The sequence below is a fragment of the Cryptosporidium hominis genome (genome assembly GCF_000006425.1).
Source record: "Cryptosporidium hominis TU502 chromosome 1 CHRO011077, whole genome shotgun sequence".
Lineage (NCBI taxonomy): Eukaryota > Apicomplexa > Conoidasida > Eucoccidiorida > Cryptosporidiidae > Cryptosporidium > Cryptosporidium hominis.
The window spans coordinates 1-12,030 of record NW_667246.1 but is presented as its reverse complement, the minus strand read 5'-3'; the positions used below and the strand labels follow the sequence as shown (position 1 = coordinate 12,030).

Genomic DNA, 12,030 nt, shown 5'->3' with positions numbered 1-12,030 from the left:
GTTATTGATGCAACTTTCATTTGGGACAATTATTGGACAATTGGATATGTTTGTTTATTCATATCAATAATTAAATTCTTCGTAAACTTTCTAATATTCTTTGCATTTGGGCACATGATTAAATTATCTGCTTTTACATCCTTCATGCTAGCAAATTTAGGTGAATTTGGATTTGTGTTAGCGTCAAAGGGAATATCACTTGGAATAATATCCAGAAAAGTCTACCTTATTCTTGTAGCAACTACTGTAATTTCGCTTTTATCTACCCCAATTATTCTTAGGATATTCTCTATCATTCTGAAAAGAAGGAATTCAAATATTCCATCAAATGAAAATAACTATAAAAAATTTAATGTTAAAAATAATGAAATCACCTCAATTAAACAGAAGTTCAATTTTTCATTAGGTAGTTCGTTCTATAATGCAAATAAAAGAAGAGCATTTAACATAACAAACATTATAAAAAATTTGGGTATTTTTAGTGGAAATAGTCACAGCTTAGATTCTTCAACAAAGGATTATAAATTTGATATATATATTAGAAATAATTATTTGAATTCTCGTTTTCAAGAGGACAGAATTTCGTATTCAAATGTCTTTGAAAATTCAAGAGCTAATCCAAACACTGACTTCTCATTAAATGAAAATGAATTGGAAGATCTAAGTCAAGATGTTGTTTCTAATGAATCAAAGTTTGGGTGTAAAACTTCAAGTATTAGTTTGGAGAAAATAGACGAATTTACACTTGCTCATGTCACTAATTTGGGCAACTCGTCCTCAAAAATGTAGCTTTTTTAATATATAAATGTAGGATTAAATTCCGTGAATCACACTTAATCATATTGAATTTTATCTTAACTTTTATTTAAATTTCATTTACTCGAAGAATTAAAATAAAGCGCTGATAAAAATTGCAATTAATTAGATGAGTTTTTTTACACATTGAAACTGCACAAAAAAAGCAGCTTGCACAAAATGGATGACTTAAAAACCATTGTTTTGAGACAAAATGAAATTCTAAAAAAACTAGAAACTGCATTATCAAATGCAATTATTAGAATTGAAAGCATTGAGAGGCTGTATTGTAATAAGGAGAATAACAGCGTTGCGGATAATTTATCACTCATTTTGCCCAAAGAAACTGACTACGGCCTAATGAAAAACAACTCTTGTAAATCAAAGGACTTAAATAAAGAAATTGGTAATTTTGATTTTAATGCAGTTAATTCTGCTTTTAAATTAATTCCAATCGACTTTTTAAAAATGGATTTTAATAATCACCCTATTAATTTGATTAATAATAGTAATGATAAGAATTCACATTTTATCAAGAATCTAAATAGTAATAAGTTTGTGGTGAACTCCAATTTTTATCATTCTGTTATAAACACAGATTTTGATCATCAACGACTAGAAGAGTTATCAGAAAACATGTTTGATAATACATCCACAAATATTACTTCAAAACTACCAGAACTAGAAACTAATATCAAACATGAAAATCAAGAGCTTGAGGTTTTTTGGGAAGATAAAGAAAACTATTCGAATGCCTCAAATAACAATTGTAAACTTCAAATATGCATATGCGAGAATGAATCAAAATCTGATGATAAAGAATTTTTTCCAAAAGAAACACTCAATTTTATAGCAAATAAGCTAGATATGTTTAATGTGTTCTACAACGGAAACGAAAATCACATTCTTTCTAACTGTATAGGAAAAAACGCACTAAATATTAAATCATCAAATAAACTATATATTTTTGACGAAGAAGATAATTCTAGTATGAGGCTTGATGATCCTCTAGATTTAGAGATTGCAGAAAACGAATTTTACTACTTAAAGGGGCATATTAAAAGAAGTTCTACAAGAGATCGTCCTAGAAGCTCTGGCCTAGATAACTGTCACCTCTTTAATTGTCTATATCCCAAAACAAGAGAGATCAAGAATAGCTGCGATAATATTGACAAATTAGGAGTTTATTCTAGCAATCAGCTAACCCCAGTAGATAACAGTTATTTAATAAGAGAAATAAAGTACCACAAGCCCTATGAAAAGATTGTAGGGTATGTACAAATTCCTTACAATGCATTTTTAAGTAGATCTTTTGAAAGTTCTGGTCACGATAAGATTAAGAACAAAACTCCTTTGAAAGAAGTAAATTATTTAGATTCGCACAACGTACATAAAAAGATCAGAAGTTCTTACGAAAAACGTAATATTTTTTCAAGTAATATTTATCAATATAATAGGCAGATCGCCCATATTAAAGTTAACTGCCCCATTTTTTATCAATTTTTTTGTTTTCAACGATACCCTATTTTAATTTTAAGGCCGCTTTTCAGTAATTAATAAAGAAATGTCTGGTAATAATGCTAAAGCTTCTCACAGATTGCTACTAAGTTTATTTTTTGCCATTTTTTGTAAAAACTTTCCTTTGACCTATTTCCTTTGTTAATATTGATAAAAACACATCGTTATTAAACTTTTCAGTTCCTCTTATAACCTTAAATGATTGTTCTTTCTCTGGAAGATTCGGCTCTTTTAGAGGAGGGGGGGTTTTTGATCTAAATCTAAAAATAGGTTCGTTTATATTTTGTGGGGAAGACCTGTTATGCTTCATAGTAATATCTTTCATAATGTGTTTCCAAAGCCTGTCGTTTTCATCGAGTATCTCTAGTGCATATAAAGCAATTTTTTTAATTGCTTCATTTTGTTCATTAACCTTCTCCTCAAGATTACTTATTCTATCAACTAACAACATATTCTAAGGACTTTATAAAAATTAATAATTTTATAGATCACACATAATTACTTATAACGAAAAATATGGATTAATTCTTTGTGCTGGACCTATTTTTTCTTAATATTATTTCTAATGGCCGATAAATATAGCGCCTTAGAAAGCATGGCTCATTTTTACCACAATTTTGATATATTAATTAATATTTCAAATTAGAAACGCTTTAACTTATTATATTTAAGAAACTAAACATTCAATGGAAACCAATCCCGAAGAGAGTAACCAATTGGTTAATACAAGCGCTGAAGTAATTAGAACATACCTTAATAAAATTGTAACCAATGATAACTTGGATACACTTACACCAAAAAAAGTCAGAGAAGAGTTGGAAAAAGCTCTTGGGCTTCCTTTGGATAGCTTAAAACCAAAAAAAAACCAAATAAATGACTTAATAGACGCCATTATTTTAGAAATAAAAGAAAAAAATTCTACCAATTCTCCAATTGAGCAAATAACGAACAATGTATCAAATGTTAATTATAAAGATGAAGAAACCAATGCCAATAACGAGGAGGAACATAACGGCTTAAATATAAACATCCCAGAAATAACTAAACAAAATGGAAAAGCAACAAAGAGAAAGCAAATTTCAATGTCGATTGAGGAATTTCTAGAAAAATCCCAAACGCTAAGCCTAAGTATCAATGGTTCAAGCGAAAAACTTGCTATTTCTCCGAGACAATTTAGCACAGGAAGTGTTGGTTGGTACTACGGAGGCAAAGTCCCACTTCCGGTTGGAGACGATTTGGAAGTCTTGTGTCAAATTTCAGTCAATTGTACAGTCGTAGGTAGCAAAACGTGGTCCCAAAACACATCCAAAAAGTCGAAAATTAAGTGATATAATTTTAGTATTTTTTTATTCAAAATCAAATCTCCACAAAGCAATCTCTCCATCATCTCCTGCCGAAATAAATTCTCCTTTTTTATCGTCGTTTAACCAAGAAACCGAGTTTATTTCGCTGTTATGAGCATTTGGTTTCTCACAAATATGTTTCAATCTTTTTGAATCAGTAACGGAAAATAAATGCAGGCTTTTGTCTGCTGATGAAACAATGATACAATTAATATAATTACACCACTCAATTGAATAAATAGGATAGCTATACAACTCTTTATCATAATTATTTATGAATGAATTTGCTTGGTCAATTTGAATATATTTTGAAAGCCTCTTTGTATTCGGTGTATTGTAAAAAATCATTTTAAAAGTATCAGTTAGTGCAAAGTTTACTGAGTTCAAATTTTTAAATTTATTTTCATTCCCTTGATTACTGTTCCATAGAACAATCGAGGAATCATCTGAACAAGATAAAAGAAATTCACCATTGGGGCTATAAGTAAAATCCCAAACAGTTGAAGAATGCCCATTGAGCGTGTATAACTTAACCCATTCTAAGCTTTTAACTTCATCGTGGCCTAATAACTGAGAAGAAGGCGCCCAAGCGATTATTGTATTATCATATGAGCATGATAATAATACCATAGGAATAGTTGGATGCCACTTAATCTTCTTTATGTCATTTGTATGCGCAGTTACTACTCCAATACAATCATATTCTATAGGTGTTCCCAATTTTCTATTTTCGCCAATATCCAATGAAAAAAACCAAATTGCTCTATCTCTACAACAAGCAGCCACAAAATTATTAAAAGGACTCCAATCAACGCATTTTACTTCGCTTTCAGGGCCAAGAATCTTGCAAATACAAGCCCATCCAATATCCCTAGATACAAATTCCCAAACTGAAATTGAGCTATCGAAACTCGCGGAAATGATCATACCTCCGCATGGTGACCAAGCAATCTTTCTAATTAGTCTCTTATGTTCCAAACTTCCAAATTCATAGGCTTTAACCCAACTATTTCCGGCCATAGAACATTTATTTACAATTTCTATTTCTTGGTACCACTTGTGGTTTTTTAACTTTGTATCCATCCAGACAACTATGCTACTACCGCATGATGCAATAATTCTATCCTTTGGATGAGATGCTACGCTCCAAATTGCACTATCTAACACTCCGATAATTCCTAACTTGTCCAAAGAGCCCATTAACAATAAATTTGAAAACTATATAAGCATATATACGTATACGCTAAAGAAGAATATGGAATTCAATTCAATGTAATTCTCATGATTTTCCTCATCGTTACGTATGATTTGTATTTTTCGATAAAATTCCCTCAGTTTTTGCGCTAAAAATTTTCCACAAGTAGAACTATTATGCATTCTTGACTTTTTGATTGCTGGACAATTAACAAAGCATAAAATAAAATTGTTGATTAATTCTAATTTATTGTTGTGCTTTATATATAACACAAAAACTTTGTATTTTAATCATTATCAATTCCTGCTTGAAATTTTTAAAGTAATGAAACATTGAATTTCAACAGAAATTTTATATTTATCCTAGTTTCGAGTAGAAAATTTTATTTCTCGATATAAATAATGCTATATAATTGTAATTTGAGACTTTTAAATAACTTTTTACTGCACCTATCCTTAAATATTTTCACTTTTCAAACTTTTTATCAGTCCACGCCGCATTATTTGAAAATGAATAATTGAAGGAAATGTGGATCAACAAGTTAATAAGTGTGATACTTCAAATAATAATTGCGATTAAGCTATCAGTTGGACGCATTACAATTAATGTTCACAATACAAAGGATGAAAATGGATATTATTTTATTAATGTTTTTGTTGGGAATCCGCCTCAAAAGCAAACTCTTATACTTGATTCTGGCAGCTCCCAAATTAGTTTTACATGTATAACATGCCTAAATTGCGGTTCCCACGAATATCCCCCGTTTGATATAATGAAATCAATAACTGGAAAGAATTGTAATAGAAAATTACTAGGAGGTGAAAAATGTAAATATTTCCATCGTTTCAATGAAGGAAGTGTTATTTCCGGGAAATATTTTTCTGATACTTTAAGGTTTGAAGAAGTCCAACAAAATTCTGGAATTATTAAGGATCACTTTGAAATTAAATATGATTATTTAGGTTGTAATGAGCTAGAAACTAAAAAAATTTACCGTCAACGCGCAACTGGAGTATTTGGTATTGGGCTAAAATCAAGTTTGGATGAACATGCAAACATTATTAATTCTTTATTAACTTCTTTAGAAAGTAATATAAATATAAAAGGCTCTAATAATCTTGTTGTTTCAATTTGCCTATTGCACTCAGGTGGAAGGATTGTAATTGAGGAACATGATGAAAAAATAACCAATAGGAATTCAAATTTTTCAGAAAATAAACGCAATCATGTTTATTGGGTTCCAATTATTTACCCATCGAATGTATATAAAGTGAGTTTGGAAGGGCTATCAATTGGAAGTGGAAAATTCAGTTTATTGGAAGAAAAAACATCTCTTTTTGCTATTATTGATGTAGGTTCAACCTATTCGTTTTTCCCGTCTAATTTATACAACAAAATAATCAATCAATTCTCTAAACTCTGTGAATTGCTGAATAAACTCAATATTAACAGATGTATTACAATTAATCAATAAATATGTTTCTCTGATCCTGCAAAGTTGCATGGCCTACTTCCCATAATGAAAATAAAATTTGGGGGGCAACCAAATTTGATCAAATGGATTCATACTTCCTACCTAATAAAAAGAGAAAGGGCTTGGTGCATCGGAATAAAAGAGCAAACTTCCTATAAAAATCATATTATACTTGGAGTTAGTTTTATGAAAAAAAGACAAATTATTCTTGACCCTAGAAAAAAAAGAATTGGATTTAACTTAAATACAACTGCAAGGTGCAAGTATGAACAAAATAAAACTATGATAAATCAAGTCAAATTACTTAACGAAGATACTAGATCAAAATAATCCCAATTATAATTTAATATAGAAATTCTTGACATTTTTTAGAATATTTATTTCTTAATAATTCTGAACTGCTAATCCTCTACCAGATCTTCCTCTACTAGTTCCTCTAGATATAAATCTTGCTGCAAATGCCTTTTTGTTTCCAGCTGCTCCTAATACACTAGCTCTATTTTTTGCATTCGCAGCTAACTTAAACATAGGGGCATTCTTTAACATATCTGGAAGTATGCAGAATCTAATTTGGCTTCCTCTAAGATAACACTGTTCAAGAGAAACTGGTTTGCCATCTCTCATAGTTGCGTTGACATGTTCCAACATACAGTTCATATTATCTTCAACATGTGTTAATGTCCCTCTATAAAGGTCGCCCGACTTTAATTCTATTGTAACAATATGCCCAAGCCCTTCATATAAAAGCTTTAATGGAATTCCAATCGTCATGTTAATATGAAAAATGAATAGAGCCAAAAATTTTTTTTTTATAATAAATGCAAAGCTTGAAGCGGGCTCTATTTATCTAATAAAAAAAATATTCGATGTACAAAAAAAGTCCCAATGTCACTTCCTTCGTGCCTTTTTGAAGATAGATTTGTTATTAACAGCGTAGATAGCGGAAAGTTTGATCGAATTGGAAGGATAAGAGGTAGAAGTGTTGGCTTTGATGCAGATTTGATTTTAGATATAAATAATGAACTATTTCCTGTTAGAGAAAAAGAGAGCCTATACATCGGACTATCATCCCAAGTTTCAGTAAATCCTAATGATATTGTATGGGATAACTCTGGACCTCAAACTCTTATGGACCAATATGACTATGTAATGTATGGGAAAATATATCGTGTAGAAGAAAAGCAATCAGATAGAAGAAGCCTTTATGCATCATTCGGTGGTCTCCTAATGTCTCTAACAGCAGACAAAAACTTGGTAGGCGACTTCTCACTCGACATGAGGTTATACTGCCTAGTTAGGAGATCTGAAGATATCATCTAAATACCGACTACCTGTGCATTAAGTGCATGAACATTTTCTAAGTCAATCCGTAAAAGTTTTAATTAAGGGAAAAGAAATTATCGTCTAGTATTAAAAATCTTAAACAAGTCGCAACTACCATATTAGGTCTACTATTTATAAGTAGGATTAAAAATGGTCGATCTAATGTGCACAACTGATCATTAAAAGAACATAAGTTCATATATAAAATTTTGTGAAAACACTGATTAGATCTTAGCTGTCAATAACTAGACTTGAGCCTTAAACCTTTGAGAATTTGGATTAGCTCTTATCTTTCTGTCTGTTACACTTCTAACGCGAACAGTTCTCGAGTGAATAGCGCATGAAACGCAGTAACACATCTTGTTGTACAACTTTGGGAGTGCATATGTTGAGTAAACTGATGCATCGCGGATATCCCTCTGTGATGAAGCATCGACAATATTCCTTACAACAAAACGCTTGATTGCTTTATCCTTTGATACGCACCTTCCGCAATTGCTGCACCTTATCGCTACTACATGGCCACGACCCTTCTTAGAACGACCATTATTTCGACGCTTGCTCGGCCATTGTTAACAAATTAACAATTAAAAAAACAGTTACTCAAAGTCAATTAGAAAAGAATTAAGACAATCTAAAATACTCGAAAGTCTAGAAAATCCCTGCTTTACAGTGAACTTCTTTAAAATTTAACTAAATTTCACGTCTCCAATGAATATATTTATTAGACAAATTTAGTTAAATGAAATAATATAATCCGTCTCTAGCGCCTAAACTGTTCCATTAACGCGCCTTGAAACGTTGGTACCGAACTTTATTTTGAAGGTTATTTTTGGTCATATAATGTGTGCGAGTTTAAATAAAACTATTTTTTCAAACTCACTGAACCTATCAATTATTTTATCTATACGTGCGTGATTCAGTGCCCATTTCAAATTTTGTTTGTTTCTCTTGTATTCCTTAACAACTTTTGGTTCAAAATAGTCTTTGAATGCATTAACTAAGTGTATTGATTCTCTACGAAGTAACTCTAGATCCATTCTATCGAGTTTTTCCTTCTTCAACAGTCCATCTGTTTTGGAGGTATTCACAGTTAATGAACGATTGGAGTAAGAGTCTTGCCTACTTTTTTGTTGAACTGTATTACTGTCATTCAATGACAAATATTCCTTCTCGAATCGTCTTCTCTCTATTTCATTGCACAAAAGCACATAAGAATCTCTCAACTTTGTGAAACTTTCATGAGCTGATTTCTCGTGCTTCCCCCTATTTTTGTCCGGATGAACTTTCTTTGCCAAGCTACGGAAAGATGATTTAATTTCTTTGGTACTGGCCCCAACTTCTAACCCAAGGAGTTTAAATGCTGTTTGAAACCTATAAAATATACTATCCATAACTTGTTTTGAAAATTCAACACGTTTAATTTTTAATTTGTTAATAAAATAATTACATCGAATCAATTCATCTTAACTAAATATACAAACCGCTAGTTGAAATTTTTTCAACACAAATACTTACTACTAAATTTAATTAGAAAAAATAACAAATCAAACATTTTAACTTCATTTATTTACTGCTTATATTAGCTATAACTGTTATTTGAACCTAACTATTATCTAAATTAACTCTTTCAGTTTCAGGACAAAAATTATTCCTTTATTCACACAGTAATGTCTCTATTTAAAATATATATATATATATATTGTGTGAGATTGATTTAGTGGATTTTAACAATGAAAGTAAAACCTTAATACGTGTATTCTCAAAAAATAATTAAATATTCTTTCAATAATAAATATATAATGGCTCTGCAAGATACAGCTTCAACTGCGGGGATACTAGCAGAGTTGAATAATAGATTAACCTCATATGAGAGCACAATACGTGAATTAAGGTCAAAAAATAGGGATTTTGTGAATAGGTTAAGAGACAACCAACAAATTAGAAAAGATTTATGTATCAAAGTTAATAGTTTGCAAAATGACCTGGAAAAAAGAGATAAAGAATTGAAAGCGCAAAAGGAACAAAATAAACAACTTAAAAAAAGAGTTGCAAATTTAAACGAGTTAAATTCCAATTACCAAAATAAAATTGAGCAACTCAAATCTGTTTGTGAAAAATTACGCAATAATGCAAAAAATACTGAATTAAATTTCTCGGAGGATCTAAACTCATTAAATACCGAAAATACAAATATATCATCAATTAATAATATCAATGAAAAAAGATTATTCAAAAATACGAATGACAATAACAATATCAATTGTAAAAGCACAGAAAATTGCAGCAAAAATGCCTCATCAAGTTCAAGTGTATTAAATGAAACTACTAATATTAATCTTCAATCAGCATTGCAATCAAACCAAAATAAGTCACTCTTAGTTAAGAAAGGCGATTTAAAGTTCTCAGTTGAAGAAATAAATGATTTGAATATGAAATATATTCCTGTTCCTGATGATCCAATAGACAGAGCAATTGCAACCTTTACAAATAGCAGGGAAAACAAAATTCTTTTTACTAGGGTTAAACAAGGCACATATGTTTATGGAAGGCTAATGGTTGAGGCAAAACTTGTAACAAAACCAGGAGTTGACAAAAACAAACCTTTGCTACGTATTGTATCTAGAGGGAAGCTTTATACTCTTGCGGATTTCGTAAATACACACGAAAACGAAGAACTTAATAATATCGAGGATAGTATACGAAATCAAAATAGTAATTTAGTATCAGATGGCCAAGCGTTGGTGGTAGCTTCTCCCCTTAATAAATTTAGAACAACTCAAGTTTTAACTCCATCTTCACCAATAAAGATTACAGCTTCACCTTTGCAACAAAATTCTGCAAATTCGGTGGCATCAGCTACGAGCATTCAGCATTACATGCAAAGCCCACTATCATATACTTCTAATAGGATTCCCATTATTGACCCAAAACATAATCAAGGAGTTAATTTACAAAATTACATGGTTAATTATCCCAATAATACCCATGAGATGATGTTGTCAGCGCAAAATGCAAACTCAATTGTTACACCAACATATTATAATAATATAAATGGGATGCATCAGCTTAGTCCTATCAATCATAAAAACGCATCCTTTATGCAATTACAATCTATTGTTCCACAACAACAGTTTCCTTACTACCACCATTTAACTGAAAGTTCAAATTTAAATAATCAATTTAACCAAAATTTAAGTTATTCAAAATCAAATATTCCAGTACTTGCGCCTCCGCCTGTTGCAGAATATATGCCCGTGACAACACCTATTATTATGGCAAGGCAGCCGATGAATGCATTAAACTACTCAAATAATACTTCTGGTATTCAACAAATTTCAACTCAAAATATCTCACAAATAGGAACCAAGTCTAATGAAACCAAACCTCTATCAGTAAGTAATAAGTTAGAGTGTAATATTCAACAAGAAGAAACAGAAGTAAAGGATTTAAATAATTCATTGTCACTTTATTCAATTTCAAACACGAACCAGCAGCAATATCAGTCATTAGAAAGTACTAATATTCAAAACACAAATGTAGTACATCATTCAAATAAGAATGAAACAAGTTCAACAAAAGATATTGGTAATTATTCACACCTTGAAGATGATTTAACTTTAAATAAAAATAACTCATTAACTCAAAAAAGTCCTATTAAACAGACATCATCTCCAATAAAATCAGTAAGTGCTTCCACTATTGGAGAATGGTATAGGCAGGCTAATATTATGAAAAGATGTAATAGTTATAGTTGTGAAAATTTTTCTGTTACATCTAATAAGAATGCTTAGTGATATTTAGATTTTTTGTGTGATAAATTTAAAAATTCTGGGGAAATATCGATAATAAGTATTTTAAGATTAGCGTTAAAATTTGTGTGCAATTTGAGTGATAAATTAATTGTATATCTTTTGTACTAGTCAAATTATCAATAGATGTCGCACTTAATAATAACATATTTCGAAAACCTAAATCCATCGCTGTTTAATGTAAGTTTTACAAAAAATTGATAATTAAAACTATCTTCTTCCAGATAAAATATCTATGTGATAATATTGTTCAAGGAAACTTGGATTGCGGAAACAAATCATTCGAAAGTATTAATTTTAGAGCAAAACAAGGAATAAGTTCATTTAAATGTTTAATGAGAAATAAAATTAACGAGAGTTTTTTACAAGTGAAAGATTCAGAAAAGAAGAGTGAAAATATTGAACTGCTAAGTGAAATGCTAAATGCAGCAAATAAAGCGAAACAAATAGTAAATTCTCTTAGAACATCTTGAACTAAGTTTAAAATTCTAGGATGAATTAGAAATTCAAACAAAAATTTTGTGGTTTATATATAAAGGAAAGGGTTTTAGTATAAAACTAGAACTATCG

General features: G+C 30.4%; 10 protein-coding genes across 10 annotated transcripts; 6 read left to right on the top strand and 4 right to left on the bottom strand.

The window, feature by feature from the left end:
• The first annotated feature begins 114 nt into the window (after positions 1 to 114).
• Positions 115 to 789, top strand: Chro.10250 (potassium/proton antiporter). The annotated part of the gene is made up of 1 exon (XM_661317.1): positions 115 to 789. The coding sequence occupies one exon, from the start codon at positions 115 to 117 to the stop codon at positions 787 to 789; it is 675 nt and encodes a 224-aa protein (XP_666409.1).
• Positions 790 to 975: 186 nt separating this feature from the next.
• On the top strand, positions 976 to 2,352 carry Chro.10251 (hypothetical protein). Its single annotated transcript, XM_661316.1, has 1 exon — positions 976 to 2,352. One exon carries the CDS (start codon positions 976 to 978, stop codon positions 2,350 to 2,352), a length of 1,377 nt encoding a protein of 458 aa, XP_666408.1.
• A 52-nt stretch (positions 2,353 to 2,404) lies between these two features.
• On the bottom strand, positions 2,405 to 2,764 carry Chro.10252 (hypothetical protein). Its single annotated transcript, XM_661315.1, has 1 exon — positions 2,405 to 2,764. One exon carries the CDS (start codon positions 2,762 to 2,764, stop codon positions 2,405 to 2,407), a length of 360 nt encoding a protein of 119 aa, XP_666407.1.
• Positions 2,765 to 2,999: 235 nt separating this feature from the next.
• On the top strand, positions 3,000 to 3,641 carry Chro.10253 (hypothetical protein). Its single annotated transcript, XM_661314.1, has 1 exon — positions 3,000 to 3,641. The coding sequence occupies one exon, from the start codon at positions 3,000 to 3,002 to the stop codon at positions 3,639 to 3,641; it is 642 nt and encodes a 213-aa protein (XP_666406.1).
• Positions 3,642 to 3,659: 18 nt separating this feature from the next.
• Positions 3,660 to 4,856, bottom strand: Chro.10254 (WD40 protein Ciao1). The annotated part of the gene is made up of 1 exon (XM_661313.1): positions 3,660 to 4,856. The coding sequence occupies one exon, from the start codon at positions 4,854 to 4,856 to the stop codon at positions 3,660 to 3,662; it is 1,197 nt and encodes a 398-aa protein (XP_666405.1).
• A 521-nt stretch (positions 4,857 to 5,377) lies between these two features.
• Positions 5,378 to 6,325, top strand: Chro.10255 (AT hook motif protein). Its single annotated transcript, XM_661312.1, has 1 exon — positions 5,378 to 6,325. The coding sequence occupies one exon, from the start codon at positions 5,378 to 5,380 to the stop codon at positions 6,323 to 6,325; it is 948 nt and encodes a 315-aa protein (XP_666404.1).
• A 384-nt stretch (positions 6,326 to 6,709) lies between these two features.
• Positions 6,710 to 7,096, bottom strand: Chro.10256 (aspartyl protease-like). Its single annotated transcript, XM_661311.1, has 1 exon — positions 6,710 to 7,096. The coding sequence occupies one exon, from the start codon at positions 7,094 to 7,096 to the stop codon at positions 6,710 to 6,712; it is 387 nt and encodes a 128-aa protein (XP_666403.1).
• A 114-nt stretch (positions 7,097 to 7,210) lies between these two features.
• Chro.10257 (RNA polymerase subunit 8c) lies at positions 7,211 to 7,645 on the top strand. Its single annotated transcript, XM_661310.1, has 1 exon — positions 7,211 to 7,645. The coding sequence occupies one exon, from the start codon at positions 7,211 to 7,213 to the stop codon at positions 7,643 to 7,645; it is 435 nt and encodes a 144-aa protein (XP_666402.1).
• An 839-nt stretch (positions 7,646 to 8,484) lies between these two features.
• On the bottom strand, positions 8,485 to 9,042 carry Chro.10258 (DNAJ). The annotated part of the gene is made up of 1 exon (XM_661309.1): positions 8,485 to 9,042. The coding sequence occupies one exon, from the start codon at positions 9,040 to 9,042 to the stop codon at positions 8,485 to 8,487; it is 558 nt and encodes a 185-aa protein (XP_666401.1).
• A 408-nt stretch (positions 9,043 to 9,450) lies between these two features.
• On the top strand, positions 9,451 to 11,442 carry Chro.10259 (hypothetical protein). The annotated part of the gene is made up of 1 exon (XM_661308.1): positions 9,451 to 11,442. One exon carries the CDS (start codon positions 9,451 to 9,453, stop codon positions 11,440 to 11,442), a length of 1,992 nt encoding a protein of 663 aa, XP_666400.1.
• The last annotated feature ends 588 nt before the right edge of the window (positions 11,443 to 12,030 follow it).